Below are 16,587 nucleotides of genomic sequence, written 5' to 3'. Positions count from 1 at the left end.
AAACTCATCTGCCATTTGTTTGCTGAACTCATTAAATGGTCAAAATCCTTTCGAAAATCAGCAGCACCCTCTTCACAGCTAGCAACGCCCAATATCTTAATATCATTTGCAAATTTAAGTAATTTATTTACTATCCGTTCATCTATGTCATTGATGTAAATCAAAAAGACCAAAGGTCTTAAGACTGAGCCCTGAGGTACCCCACATGTGACATTAATCCAGTTTGACTGAACTCCATTTGAACAACCCTCTTCTATACAATTGGCTAACTTATCCCCCACACCTATAGAGCTAATTGTTTTACAAGCCTTTAATGTGGCATCCTTTCAAATGCTTTTTGAAAATCCAGATACACCAAATATACACCATTACCCTCATCTACATAAGCAGTAACCTTATCCAAGAATTTGAAAAGATTTGTAAGGCAAGATTTTCCCTTAGTGAAACCATGTTGACTATCCAATAAAATTCTAAACTTTGTTAAATGACTTTGCAAAGCATCTTTAAACAGACTTTTCAAACTTTTTCCCACAACTGACGTAAGGCTAATGGGTCTGTAATCACTGGGACAATTTTTATCACCGCCCTTGAAAAGAGGAGTTAAATTAGATAACTTCCAATCCTCTATTCAAGGACTAACAAAAAATAGTAGCAAGTGGCTCACATATCCAATCTTTAACTTTCTTCAAAACCCTTGGGGAAATATTATCTGGCCCAGGAGTCTTATCATTTTTAAACTTCCCAATTTTTTCTTAACCAGATCAGAATTAATGCAGACATCTTGTTTGATCTCGTTTCCATTTATCAACTGATCAAGATGTGGAATTCTGCTTAAATCTTCATTAGTAAAAACCGAAGAAAAAGTAAACTTTAATAATCCAGCCATCTCATAATCATCAGATACTAGCATTCCCTTATCATCCCTCAAGGGTCCTATCCCTATCCTAACATCTTGTTTCCCCTTAATGTATTTAAAGAAATCCTTAGAGTTATTTTTTACTTTTTCTCATACATCCTTTTTGATGTCCTAATTTCCTGTTTCACCAACTTTCTTGATTTTCTATAATCTTCCAAGTCTCCTGTCATACAAGTCAATTTAAATTTCTTAAATTTATGATACTTTTCTTTAATTTTATTTCTTAAATTCTTTGTGAGCCAATCTGATTTTTAACTTGTAGCTACCCTTTTCTTTCTATTAGGAATATGTTTACATTTAGTCCAATCTAAGAACATTTATCCAAAACTACGTTTCAATTACGAAATATGCTGCCATCTTCACGTGAAGTGATAAAAAGGATCTTTTGTGGCGTTTTGGGATTTGAATCCTGCGTCTTAGAATCAGGAGTCGGTTTCTTTATATCCAACTGATTAAGGTGTGATATTCAACTAAAGTAATGCATGTTAACCACCTGATTAGTAAGTGTTTTTCACTGGAATGTATGTGTTGATAATAGAAATATGACTGCATTACCAACTACGAGTGGGGAGGGGGTATAGTCGCTGAACTAGGTGTGTTATCCTTCAATTAGGGTATTTTATCCACCTGTGTAGTGTTTCTGTAAATCGCTAGGCTGATTTATTGGATTAAAATAATTTAACTACTACATTGAGATGTGTTATCATATAGACTAAGGTTTGTTTTGTACTGCACTAGGATGTGTTATCATATAGACTAAGATTTGTTATCTACTGCACTAGGATGTGTTATCATATAGACTAAGGTTTGTTATCTACTGCGCTAGGATAGTTATAGTTACGTAAGTAATTATTTAATAACATTTATTTGTATTTACAGAGGGTTGGGTATGCTTTATCAAAGTAAGGCACGTGACAACAACAGCTGATATCAAGTTGCTGTGAAAAGACATGTATTGTTTGACGATATGTAAGTAGTGTTAAATCACCGACAATTCATCGGTTTTGGAAAGGGTTTATAACAGCTCTTCCCGTTGCCAAATATTCATTCAATCAGATTATAAAGATGTATCTATATCGTGAATATAGGATTGCCAAGACACAGATGTCCCTTTTTCTTAATGAATTTAGAAAACAAAGAAACATGGAGAAATGGGACCATCAAGAAAGAGACCTGCAACAAGTCGTATCCCAGCTGTAGTAAGCAAAATGTGGCGTCTTGTTACAAGTGAAAGCCCACGTGTCCCATGCAATAGTATGTAACATAATCAAGAATAATGTATGCCTGGAAAAGCGACACAAGTCATGTGTACAAAAATTACTTCTTCGACATATCAGTTCCATCATCCCATACCTCAAGCAGCTGGAGAATGAAATGGGTATTCATGCTATTCCATACTGGCGAACTCACCGAAAAGAGTACTTATGGATTGAAGTGCGATCGGACTGTTGAAATAGGTGCTGAGAACTGTAGTTTTCTTTTACTAGACAACTTATGGAATACAGCAGAAAGGAGGGGTGTGATTTAGACATGACATCCTTACGACGGAGCATTTTGCAGTGAAAACTACGCTACAGAGTTATTGTCAGTAACACGATTATCAGATAAAGCATGACCGAACTTGTCGACATAGACTGTAAGAACGTGATAAGGCTTCAAAATCATTATAATATATCGTGCTCAACATCTGTACGGTGTATATACGCTGTTCGAAGATGTTCAGCATAAACGAATGTTCAGATTTAAATCTAAAATTTCTAAATAAGCTGTATGCCATACCAAATCTGCTTCACTGTAATTGTAAACATAATTTCTTTAGTTATAAACAGGAGCTTATTTTCAAACAGTTTGTGCTATAATTCAGGTTTGATACATGTATACGATGATACATACTATGTAATTAAAAGAAAGTAACATTATTATAGCTTATTATGAATCTATTATTTGGTATTTCTTTTTAAATCCAAAATTTCCTTAAAAACGGGCAGCATATCTTTTTTCAAATTAATGTTCGTTTTTTATAAGAATATTTCGTTCCTTAATCAGCTCCAATCCAAAGCACTTATTAGCTGAAATACATTCAATATCACAATATTTATCAAGATTTTTCTGTAACGAAATATTATATTAGTAAGAATGCCTCAATTTTACTTTCAAGTAATTCGTCTGTTTGGAGCCGAAGTTTGTTTGTTTTTTCAATCAATTTCTATTATCTTTTTTCTTTGCATATTAGCAGTGAAACTATTATATAGCAATTTCAATAGAGCTAACAAGAAAATAGTTTGAAATGACGTTTCTAAGTTTAGTTATAATTAAATGAAATTCTCTGTAATAAAAACTTGATATGCAAAAAATCAGTTTCCGCGGCACTTGCTCGTAACAAATAGAAAATGTTATTTTATCAATAGTTTTATATTCAAGCTGTTTTCATACAGTGCCAGGGTAATAAAGTTCTTTTCAAAGACTAAAATTCGTGTAATTATAACTAAATGAAATTTCCCATATGAATAAATTTGAATATGCAAAACAACCCAACTCTCGCTTAACTAATTCATAAAGAAATTACTTTGTTTAACAATTTACTTTTAGAACCTTTCCAAAAATAAAAAATAACGTCAGCGCAATTAAATTATTTTCAAATATTGAAGTTGCTCTCTCTCACGTGGTTTTCTTTTATTCCTCTGGAGGTCTATAATAGTTATAATGTTGTCAGTTAGATACGATATGTTTCATAATTTTGAAATAAAAATAACAAATTCTGATATATTTTGGAATTATGTAACATTCAGATGTAAATTTAACATTAACATCTTAATGAAATACTATAATCATTTATTCAGAATGAAATCCCGTTATGTAGCCTTGCACTTAACATCAAACAAACAAGCCGACAAGAATCCATTTTCAAAAGTTTATACTTACCCCAATAAACAACTCCGCAACAAAAGTGCATGGACTTTTAGAAATAGTGAAAATAGAAGGAATTGAAGCAGGAAAGGAGAATGTTGTCTGGTGGGAGATCAAATAACAAATGTTTTTGTAAAGAATATCCAGTATTGTTTTTTCTCTCCTGAAAAAAATGCTTCTACTTTCAGCGAATGTAACAACAAACAAGAGGATGGTTCATCTGATAAAACGTGTCTCACATTTCTAAGAGATCACTCAGTCAGAGAAACATAACAAACCACTTACATTTTTCAGCATTTAGTCTGTTGATCTGACATGTTCATATTTACTCAGAGAAACTCTTTCAGTATTCTTTGTAAGTGGGCTGGTTCTCATATAAACAACGAACATAGACCAGGCCTCTGTTACAAAATACTCGTTCAGTACGATTCACACACCTCAATAGACCTGTTTCATTCTTCAAACGGCCCGGCATGGCCAGGTGGTTAGGGCGCTCGACTCGCACTCAGAGGGTCGCGGGTTCGAATCCCAGTCCCACCAAAACATCCTCGCCCTTTCAGCCATGGGGCGTTATAATGTGACGGTCAATCCCACTATTCGTTGGTAAAAGAGTAGCCCAAGAGTTGGCGGTGGGTGGTAATGACTAGCTGCCTTTCCTCTAGTCTTACACTGCTAAATTAGGGACGGCTAGCGCAGATAGCCCTCGTGTAGCTTTGCGCGAGATTAAAAACAAAACAGACATTTTTTATATGTAAATTTTTATCTTTCTATTTTATGAATATATATATGTATATACTTAGAGAGCAACCTATGTAAAATATTTCTAGCCTTCCTTATAGCATTTATTACACTCCTTGCACACACTAAAGTTGTGACTGTAATCATACGCCAGCTGCTGTTCAGCGTACAGTTGTATAATAACATTAGTAACTTAAACTATATTACGTTAGTTTCGATTTCACATTAACTAAATGTGCAGCATCTGTCCTCGCTCTGATTACGTGCTTTTATTACAGAGTATATTGGTAACGATTAAGTTAACGATTTTGCACCGATTGTTCGTGCTGTCAAGGATTTAAATATCTACTACTCAGAATTGGCAATATACTTAATATTAGTAGCAACATACTGTTTATGTAATACTTGCAATATATTGTTTAAATATTAGCAGCATAATACTGTTTGTGTAGTAATCGCACGTATATGTAGTATTAGTGTTAATATTCTATTTAAGTTACGGCATACCGTTTAAGTAATTAAGTAATAATGCAACATCAAGTTTATGCCATAGTTGCATTATGCTGTTTTAGTAGCAGATGTAACGTAATGTATACGTAATAATCATAGTATACGGTCTAAGTTTTAGATCAATTTTATCATCTTTTATAAGTTTTTGGTGTCAATAAAGGAATACTTCCTTTTATAAACCATAAAACAGAGATAGAACATAATAAAATGTTGATCAAATAACGTTCTCAAGACAACTTGAAACTTTTTCTATAATTTTCCTCATAGGTTTCTTTAATAATAAAAAGGGATCGAGCGTAACCTAGTGGTTATAAGCGTGCCAGGCTGTCAATCGAAAGGTCCAAAGTTAGTGCTGCCATGTTGTAAAGTGACAGTCTTTCCAGTTATTCGGTTCAAAATGTTGTACAACATATTATTAAAACTTGAAGACAGGTTTATGAAAAAAAATTAATAACGAAGTTTAAGTCGTACAAAACTGAAAAAAAAATTAAGCGATTATTAAAGAAATATAGTACAGCCCACTACAAGGGCTTTATCTGGCATATATTTCTGTTTTACGAATGAAATCTAATAAACTGTTTTATAATAGTCAATCTTCCAGTGTTCTTGTTAAGAAATTAGTCTGCTTCAATAGTAGAGAGAATGCCACTATAAAACCAATCAAATAAGACAGTTTAAAATGGATAAGAATTATTTTTAAATAAAAAAAAACAGTATAACTTTTGACAATATATGTGTTCTTGCTCGAGTACAAATAATGAGATAAAAACATCAAACAATAACTTAAAAAGGACAAAATCTTACGCTACATGCACGGGATTTTAAGATCTAAAATTCAGATCTTTAAAATAAATATGAATTAGCACAGCATCACAAATTGTAATTATTTTTATTTTTCATTGTTAAAGGTTTCTATAAATAAGAAATTTCAAAATAATTACCACGAAATCTGACATAAAAAAACTATTAAAGAAAATTATATGAATCTAAACAACTTAATATGAGTTTTACCAGCATATGGATCAAGAAAAAATGTAAGACGTCCCTGAATCTTAAAATTTTGGAGGATTACCGTGAACACTAGCAGAAAAAAGTCGTAAATATACCTCAAAAGAAATTAATATTTCCAACTCTTTGTCTCAATATAATAAGTATTCATAGCACTTGATCAAATGCATAAACTATAATACAATCTATTGAGAAATTTTGTCAAATTATTTTAGTAGGAAAAAAATAAAATTTAGAAGTTTTTTACTGTAAATTTATTTATTTTTTACTTTAAGGTATAAATAAAACGTTTTAAGATTTTCTTAATTTTTTTTTTCGGAAAATAACCACATGTGCCTGCTCAATTTCATATTAAACTTATTTGAAGGAAATAACGAAGAAAAATATCAATAAAGAAACTGTATAAGATTTTTCTTTTACTTTTCGTCATAGCTTACTTTTCTATTACTAGCCTCACTAGATATGAACCGTAGGTTGCATATTAGCTGTCATCTAAAAATCATGCACAAGCAAAACTCCAAGTACAGTATAATCCATATGTAACACAAACCTCCGAATACAAAGTTTAATCCATATGTAACGCAAAACTCCAACTATGAAGTTTAGTCCATATGTAACGCTAAACTCCTAATACAAGGTTTAGTTCATACGTAACGCAAGACTTCAAATACAAAGTTTAGTCTATATGTAATGCAAAGTTTCAACAATAAAGTTTAGTCCATATGTAACGCTAAACTCCTAAAATAAGGTTTAGTTCATATGTAACGCTTATTACTTATTACAATTTCAAATAGCCTAAAACTGAGTTAAATTGTAGTTTAGACTTAGTAGTTAAATAAATGCCGATATATATCCAAGTTATCATATTTGCCAACAAGATTGATACACACAGTTTTTTTTTCTATTCAAATATATTTAATATACAAACAACAATACAATTTACAATAACAGTTATTACAAATAGCTATTACAAACAATGATTTATATACAAAAGTTTTTACAAACTTACAAACAATATAAAGTCTTCTTTCTAGTCTGGAAGTTCCTTGTTGTCTTATAGAGGGTTCACGATGAGCGAGTTAATTTCGAGTTTATGTAAGTATAATTCACTTAATAGGGAGCTAGCCAGCTAGCTCTGTGGACCTCGCTGATCACACGCCGATTACAGGTCGAGTTTGAGTTTTTTACCGCTGAAGTTATATAATGTCTACTTAAAAGTTCTAATGTCCGATGTGAATCCACTGTGTTAAATGGTTTATCATGTTCGAAATTTATAAATGTTCCTGGTCAAGTATCTGAAGTTTTCCGATTAATAAGCGTTAATCACAATTATAGCTTCCGAGTTTTGTAGTATACCAACTATAGCAAACCAATAACAGATACTGTTTTTTGGCGCGTTGCGTTGGTTATATTTATAGGCGTGTGGAGAGTTTCTTGAAATTTCAGTTTACGTAACAATACTGACGCTAACACTAGCGTTTACGTATGAACATATATTGTTGCTTCTTACACTTGAGAATCTTATACAACTTTAGAGAATAGGCGGGAGTTTTGCAATACATATTTTAACAATATAAATTATGTACATTTCCAAATAGTTTGTCTTAATATTGCCGCGTCAAATACATTACTTATCTGTTCATATAAATGAAAGGCTATGTGGTTTTGATAAGAGTTGGGTTATTATATACAGAATGAAAATAATTCTTTATTGTACTATACACCTTAATGAAATGTTTTACTTATTTATTATAAGGCAAACTTACCTTTAGCTTCTGAATAGCCGATCTCAGCTCGTCAACGAAACCATACTGTGCGGCAATTTCTATTTTCGCTGTCTCGAGCTCTGTCAACAGCTTACTGTGAGGCTGAGCGAGAAAAAAATATGGAGAATTTTATGAATAATACATAAATACGATGTTTGATCAAAAGTTACTGATTCACAGAAAATAAAATAAACGAAATGATCTATCTATCTATCTGTCAGTTTATTCGTCCGTTTGTTTGTTTACTTGTGTATCTTGTTTATAAAGTACAGCGTCTTCTAGCACAATAAAACTTTTCGCAAATGACAGCAAGTATCCCAGACATTTATCGGACCTAAAGTGTATAACATTCAGTAAGTATCTATCAATATATGACTCATAAATAAAATGTTAATATAAACTGAATCATTTACGTTCTGGTAAACTGAAAATTATTATTACAGTCATAAGACAAGGAAGCAGGTGGTATAGCATGTTGCACAGTGAAGAAGCCTGATGCATTTCTGTGAAGATGGTAGAGCAGAGTCCATGAAATTCTATATAAATGAGTGAGTAGATATCATGTTATATTGAGATAGTAGGTATATTAAATGTAGCTCTGAGGGGAAAGGTATAGAATATTTCATGTAGTCCTTTGGTGAGGATAGGATAAAAAACACCTACATAAAGATAGTAGTGTACTTCCCATGTAGAATATGAAATATATCTGTAGTAATCTCGTGCAAACGATTGATGATATCCCATGGAGACAGTTGAGTATATTCCACAGGCTTCCGTATGATTTTGTGGAAATGGCTCATTACAAACCATATATTTACGTATTTTTTAGTTACACAGTGATCGATGGATACATATCACGTACGTCCATGGAGTATAATCTGGAAACGCCATAAAGAAAGTGAAATATATTCTACGTAACTACATACACATGAAGAATATGTTCTATAAGCTAAGTAAAAAAAAGAAATATATTCTACGTAACTACATACACATGTAGAATATGTTCTATAAGCTAAGTAAAAAAAAAGATGAAATTTATTCTACGTAACTACATACACATGTAGAATATGTTCTATAAGCTAAGTAAAAAAAAGATGAAATTTATTCTACGTAACTACATACACATGTAGAATATGTTCTATAAGCTAAGTAAAAAAAAGAAATATATGATATTTCTTACAGATGGTAAAATATCCTGAAATTAGTTTCATGAAGATGTCTGAATATGTACCAAGCAACTCTGTAGAGACAATTAAATGTGTTCCACATACATTCATGAAGATGGTGGTGATAATATGGTGGTAGTTCAGTGAAAGTGTGTGTGTCTGTGTTCTGAAGCTCCATGGAAGTGGTGGGGTGGATACAGTGAAGACTGTATGATATTGAGTACACGACAACTTTGGCTTTCTTGAATACATTGTATGCAATCATTTATTTAGTTACCTATCCCTAATGTATTGTAATCATTGTGAAAACACTAACAACATGATCTTTCATAATATTGATACATATATGTAATGATAATAAATAGTGTTAAATATGTTACCGAGTAAGCTAGTGTTCATATAAAACAAATATATAACCTAGCGGGAATATTTGTATTATCTAATCAGCAAACATAATGTTGGATGTGTAACACTTTGTTGGGTAAAGTTGTAGAAGGCATTGTTTTTGATAAATCAGGTTTACCTTAACAATGATTGTCTTTGTGACACCCAGGAAAGATATATAATTTTGTTTTGTGTACAATAAATCTGCCTCAACGATGACAATGGTCATCTCAGTGATCCAAAACAACAAAAGTTCCTTCTGGATCTGACACTTCGTACACTTCCGTGATGCATTTATACAAACAGTAAGTGTTCAGTTCTGAAAGTTACACCGGAAACCAATCGCTCGAAAACGCTGTTTCACCCGTTTTGATGCTTTATGCCGTTTGAGTCTAGCTAGTACTAAGTCAGGAAAGTCCTGAAACATTATTCCCTTGACGACACAAAGGCTGTGTCTAGAACAAGAAACTCGATCACAAGTCGCAGAGTAAATCACGATGGTCACGAACCCAATAGACATTTACCACTAACATAGGAAGTTAAGCTTACCAGGGCGTATCGCGGTGAATTCTGGTAGAGTGTTCCAACACGTGTCCAGTTAAAGTGCTGCAATAGTGCCACTCTTGCTGGGTTGAAGGCAGCTTCACTTGGCACTACCCGAAAAAAATTCGGGTAGTTTTCCATTGTGTACATCGGGTGAGTATCAGCATAAGTTAACTGGTAAGAAAACAAACACATAGATGCTGTAAAATATTCTGCACAAACCAAACACCAACGAATAAACGCAAAAACAAACAAACTCTAACTATTCTTTAAAACGTAATTTATATGCGAAGCGAATCGTTTCTGTTACATTCTCGAAAAATAAACATACAATTGTGTAAACAACAGTACAAAACTCTTACTAAAACTATATTTTTATATTACTATCAATTCTAGCTCAGAGAAAAAAAAAAGATAATAAAAATTTACAACAATCAAAACGCTTACTTCTGGTTAAGACCATCTGACAGATTTTGGTGAAAAGATGTTTGAAGTATTAAAAGTAATTAAATATTGAATAGTAATTCTTATTAGCCCAAATCTCCCCCCCCCCCAACCAAATATGATAGCTCAGGGGTAAGGGTGAGGGCTTATAACGCTCATAATCAAGTTTAGATGCACGAGGTGGACAGAGAAAAGATAGCCAATTATGTAGCTTTTCTCCAAAAGAACAACAGCAACAATAATAACACAGGCCTGCGAATTTAAACTTCTTAAAAGTTGTTTTGGTTTTAATAACGGATTTTCCATAATTCAGCTATGCAGACTTCTAAAATAGTATTCATTTTTTTCTATCACGTAAATCGATAAGAAAAAGAACACCCTTACTTAGATCAAATTATTATTTCGTTTACCACAATGAACATTTTTTATTATTACGTTTGTTAACGACAGTACAAATAAACTGAAGAAAAGGGAAGAACATTGATTTGAAACGAATATGCATCCTTATTCATCTTGATTTTTTGTATGAAATCTACGTCTTTTAGTCTCAAAACAACGTGTTGTGGTCTTCCTTTAATGTATTGCATTATGACGTTTCTGTGAAAAATCTGTACGTGATGGAGAAAAGTGGATATCATTTTCGGATTCAGCGTACAGGAATTACTGTAAAAAATGTAAAAATTTCAAGACAATAAAACTATCGCAGGCTTGTGTTATTATCTTTCAAACGGCATATGCAGGAAACTAATGTTCTGTAATAATCAGTTCTTGAGATACTACTAAGTAGTAAAGCTTAGGCGGTACATCTGTTTAAAAAAAATTATAACCATCATAGTTTTCAGGGTTAAATAAAGTCTATATGCAGTAATTAGTCTGCTGGTGAGTTATCTAGAAATTAATGGTAACATTATATTAGATACATAATTGTGTAGGCGTGTGTATTATAATACAGTTATCCCAAGTAACACGACAGGTTACTAATTATGACATTGAATTCGTATCACCATAACTTATGGTTATGCCTTACGATATATCTGCCCCTTATTGGCATATCATCAGAAAGATGGCAAAATATGCTTACAAAGTATAAAAGGAGATATATATTTAAATACCATACATACATCAGCGTATTAAGGGTAATATTACATTAACAATTTAAAGTTTTTATTCAATAATAACAAATGTAGCCTATTGAGAGAACACAAGATGAATAAAATTTTATTTTGATATAATCAAGAAATTCGTAGGCCAGAAGTGGGGTCATAGGGAGCTTTAATGAAAGTGAACGAAAATACAAGTGACAAAATAACCACTCTTTCATAATTAAGCTCTTCGAGAGAGTCATGGGGAACTCTAATAAAGGAGAACAAAAAGGTAAGTGACAAAATAACCAATTTTTCATAGTTAAGCTTTTCGAGAGGGTCATAGGAAACTCTAATAAAGGAGAACAAAAAGGTAAGTGACAAAATAACCATTCTTTCATGATTAAGCTTTTCGAGAGGGTCATAGGGAACTCTAATAAAAGAGAACAAAAAGTAAGTGACAAAATAACCAATCTTTCAAGCCTTTGAAATTATTCTCTGAATTAAGATATAACATAATTACCTATTATCAGAAATGAATGCGATTTGTCTTTCAATAATGTTAGTGACAACGATACTGGTGGTTTAATATATAACGGTGACGAATCTCGGTGTCTGATACACGAAATATACTATTGGAAATTTTATTCACAGATCAATACATTTTCTAAGACTTTCCAGCAAACTCGTCTATTTGATAGCATGTTGCATACGTTATTGATTTGCTTACGTAGTGCTTACCTCTTACGAATGTTAAACAACGCTAAAATCTAGGCCTACAGTCAGGATCAAACAGAAAACTAGAGAAGTTATTAAAGTTGTTGTGAAAAATGATGAAACAAAATAACATTCGGGAAAGTACGATTGTTATTGTTAAGTCAAGCACGAGCTACTAGTTATAGTATTGACCAGATGAAACTTTCTTGTATCATTCAGTTTTGGAATGTAAGTCTTCTCTTAGAGTGGAAGCAATTATTAACTGTTTCAGAGATTATATACACGATTGTAGGCTGTACCATAATTAAATATCCCACTGAATCTCGATGAAGACACTGAACTCACGCTTACACATGCTCATCACTTCCCTCAATGCATAAGACATTCAAGTGCTGAAGAGTTATAATGTACACACTGCACAGAACAATTAGCGGTATTAAATATACTGTGTAAACTCTGCTTACCAAGTTCTATTCTGCACAGAGAAGCAGCGGGGCTTCTAATACGGTATTTTTTTATCTTTTCTTCTGCATCAAATACTTTGAAAGGAAGGAAAATAATATTCAAAAAACAAAATCTAGCCTCGCAATCATAACTGGTATTTTGATATCTAACGTCTCTTGTTTTTTCATTATGAAAATCAGGCAAATATGTTTGGTAACATAGTACAAATTTCGTTCATTTTTTTTATTTTATTTTGTGCTTATCACATTTTTCTCTCAGAGAAAGCTGAAATCATGCAGTTGATGCTATATGCTGTAGAATTAGTCTTATCTTTACTCATTGCACTGGATAGGGGTTGAAAAATATCGTAATTGTTTTAAACGGAAATCACGTTTTCCTCTTGTACCAGTACACGCTAGTTCCCCTGTATTAATATCCCCTGTATGTAGAAGAGTATAAAAAACTCAATTTAGTACGCTAAACTGTGTGTCTTTCTCCCCAAAAGGCTGTTACTCTTTGGGCCAACTTTATGCTTCTCCTTTTCATATGACTTTATGTTTCTTCCTTCTTAAAATTCAATACTGTTTGGACCAATTTCATGTCCTCCCTTTCATATGACTGGTGCTCTTTCAATAAAACTTGGTGTCTCTGCTCCCATACTCTGATACTGTTTATTAACATTTTTTGTCTCTCCCCTCGATAAGGCTGCTCTGTTCACATCAAATTGTATGTCACCCCCTTCTCTCACAAGGTTGGTACTTTTTCAACAAAACTTAGTATTATTAATTGTAAATAAATCTAGACACACAGTACAATGTCGTGCAGCCAAAACAACCTGCAGGACACGCTGTGTATTATTAACAGAAATAATAGTTTAGCGATTTTCCACTTTTTGTAGCTCGGATTGTGGTAATCCAAACTAATAAATACTTTCTGAGGATGTGCTATACTGAACCCTTACTTCACATACCAAATTTCAAGGCAATCCATTAAGAAATACACGAGATATAAAATCTCCAATTCGGAATTTTTTTTCGCTCCGAAAGTACGTAAAATTTATTTAATAGAAAAACATACTTTACTTTTATGGATTTTTTTTTCAAATTCGGAACGTTAATAGATCTTTACAACCTACAATTAGGTGTCAAATGTGGCCTAAATATAAGCCACTTATGCAAAGTCATTCAACAAAAGCCGCTTAAATCTAACCAAAATATTTGCTCATCTACGCAAAAAGTCACGCGGGTTATCGGTTTGAAAGTTTTACTACAGCTTTTTTTGTCATTCGGATTAAATATGACTGATTTAGAGCAACGAATATCTCGGGTGAAAGGACGTTCAGATACATATGTATTGGTTAGGCCAAGCAAACAAAATTATCATTTTCTAGCTCAAGTTTTCAAAAGAATCATACAGGTGAACGGTTATTATTCATTGCCAAATTCTAAGCACAACTTTGATAAATTTTATGAAATTGTCCTAATTAAAGAACGTTTAGCATCACATGATATTAGCTTATGCAATTAGCGTAAATAATGATGCTTGATACGGCTTTACCGATTGCATGGGGTGATAACAAGAAACTGTTAATCTAAATTCCATGGCGTTACTATAAAGGAAGCTATTAACACAGTTTTAGAGAGGAAAAAACACCATATATCTTAAAGAATCTGGTTGGTTTTATAAAGTATGGGTCTGTTCCGAATAACAGAGTTCCGATCCTAAAGCTCATGTTGGTTACAATCAAGTGTCACTTTCTTATTTGTTGTTGTTTGTTAATGTATATTGAATTTCACGATATCTAATCAAAAATACCTTAGGTGTGAATAAAGGTGCGGCCAAAAAAGGATTGAGTGTGCGACTTAAAGGAATGAAATTAAAATTGGCGGTCAAACTGGTAGCTTTATTCTGATGTCTTCCCTCCAATACAGCTGGTATAGTTTCAGACAAACTTTATGTCTCTCTCCCTTATGCCCCCCAGTGGCACAGCGGTACGTCTGCGGACTTTCAACGCTAGAAACTGGGTTTCGATGCCCGTGGTGGGCAGAGCACAGATAACCCATTGTGTAGCTTTGTGCTTAATACCAAACAAACTCTCCCTTATACAGTTGTTACTGTGACAGCCAAACTTTATATATCTCCTTCTATTATTGTATAGAGCAATCTTTCTTTCTCTTTCTCTCCTTATACAGTTGTTACTGTGACAGCCAAACTTTATATATCTCCTTCTATTATTGTATAGGGCAATCTTTCTTTCTCTTTCTCTCCTTATACAGTTGTTACTGTGACAGCCAAACTTTATATATCTCCTTCTATTATTGTATAGGGCAATCTTTCTTTCTCTTTCTCTCCTTATACAGTTGTTACTGTTTCATACTTTCTGTATCTCTACACATACAGCTGCTACCAGTTCGGGGATAAATTTTATGTACAAAGAACATCTACATTTCTGAGGAAACTTTATAAGTTTAAAGTGCTCTGCTTTGTATTATGGCGTTAACGTATGGCACAAAATTGTACATAATATGGCATTAATAGCTTAACAACTTCTGAAAGTGGAATCATATGAAAGTATAAGTATTTATTAATAGCTTGAAAATCTGAAAAAGTACTTTATGTATACTCGTATATAGTTTACATAAATAGTTTACGAGCATTTTGTTTATTCATCTGAACGACACTTTATGTACACCATGGACTAAACACCAAGGTAAAAAATTCATATGGTTTCAGGTATAAACATCCCCGATAGTGAACTGCAGACCAGTATGGAGGCAACAAGCTGGCAGCACCCATCGCTTGAAGAATACTTTTAACATAATATCACACTATTATAATGTATCCACAAATCGGATCCCTAGTCTGACACGCTAACCCACAAGACCACAGTTTGCAGGCAGAAGCTTGCTCAAACGCTGCTTCTTTCAATGGCACAAACGAGCTGCGTTCTTACTTCACCAACATTCTCTTGACTCTCGCAAGCAAGCCAACTTCATGATTGCAAGTACTTTTTTCGGAAGTAATTCAGAACTGTAATGCTGCAAATGTTTTTCTAAGGAGAACAATTCGTGTTGTTTGTACATACAGCCCCCTACAATATACGATCGTATGATTATTTGGTTTGGTTTGTTTTTAATTTCGCGCAAAGCTACACGAGAGCTATCTGCGTTAGCCGTCCCTAATTTAGCATTCTAAGACGAGAGGGAAGGCAGCTAGTCAGCACCACCCACCGCCAACTCTTGGGCTACTCTTTTACCAACGAATAGTGGGATTGACCGTCACATTATAACGCCCCCACGGCTGAAAGGACGATCATGTTTGGTGTGACGGGGATTCGAACCCGAAACGCTCAGATTACGAGTCAAGCGCCCTAACCACCTGGCCATACCGGGCCATGATTATTTGTATAGCGAGGATCAGTTGGTTAGTTTTGCTTAGTTGTTAGCAGATGTGTATTTATGCGACTTCCTCCATATTAGAGCAAATTCTTTAAAAGAAAATTTAAAAACTTGATATAAATAAGTTTCTGAAGAAAAAGTTCATCGTGTACTGAAAAACAAAAAAATCAAAATCAATATTCTAATTTCAATAATTCTAAATTAAGTCTATTTTTTTATTTTCTGATATGAATCATTATTAACTATTAAATGTGAAGTGCATATGATTATTTTTTTACAAACGACTAAGGTATAAGAATGTATAAAATTTAATATAATATAATGTATAAAAATACAAGAATTATAACTTAGAATATCGTAAAATGTAAAGAGAACTACTAAAAACGATATTAGTTTCTTTCAATCAAATTATATAAGATAAAGCAGATATACACATGTTATTAGATATAGAATGCTAGAAAGTAATGACTACTGTTTTCACTGTGTCTTTAGACACAGGAATACTTAAAAGAACATCATTATATTATTTTAAACCAAATCAAGCAAAGATGGAAGAAATGAATT

General features: G+C 32.9%; 1 protein-coding gene across 1 annotated transcript in view; it reads right to left on the bottom strand.

Moving 5' to 3' along the window:
- The window catches only part of LOC106470034 (gamma-aminobutyric acid type B receptor subunit 2-like), a 316,820-nt gene that overhangs the window by 72,734 nt on the left and 227,499 nt on the right, over nt 1-16,587 (bottom strand). Inside the window, exons 3-4 of the mRNA XM_022399462.1 lie at nt 9,945-10,112; nt 7,846-7,947 (exon numbers count right to left, since the gene is read on the bottom strand). Coding sequence (XP_022255170.1) covers nt 7,846-7,947; nt 9,945-10,112 — 270 coding nt within the window. The remainder of the gene's footprint in view (nt 1-7,845; nt 7,948-9,944; nt 10,113-16,587) is intronic.

The sequence above is a fragment of the Limulus polyphemus genome, unplaced genomic scaffold (genome assembly GCF_000517525.1).
Source record: "Limulus polyphemus unplaced genomic scaffold, Limulus_polyphemus-2.1.2 Scaffold101, whole genome shotgun sequence".
NCBI lineage: Eukaryota > Metazoa > Arthropoda > Merostomata > Xiphosura > Limulidae > Limulus > Limulus polyphemus.
This window is presented reverse-complemented; position numbering and strand designations above follow the sequence as displayed.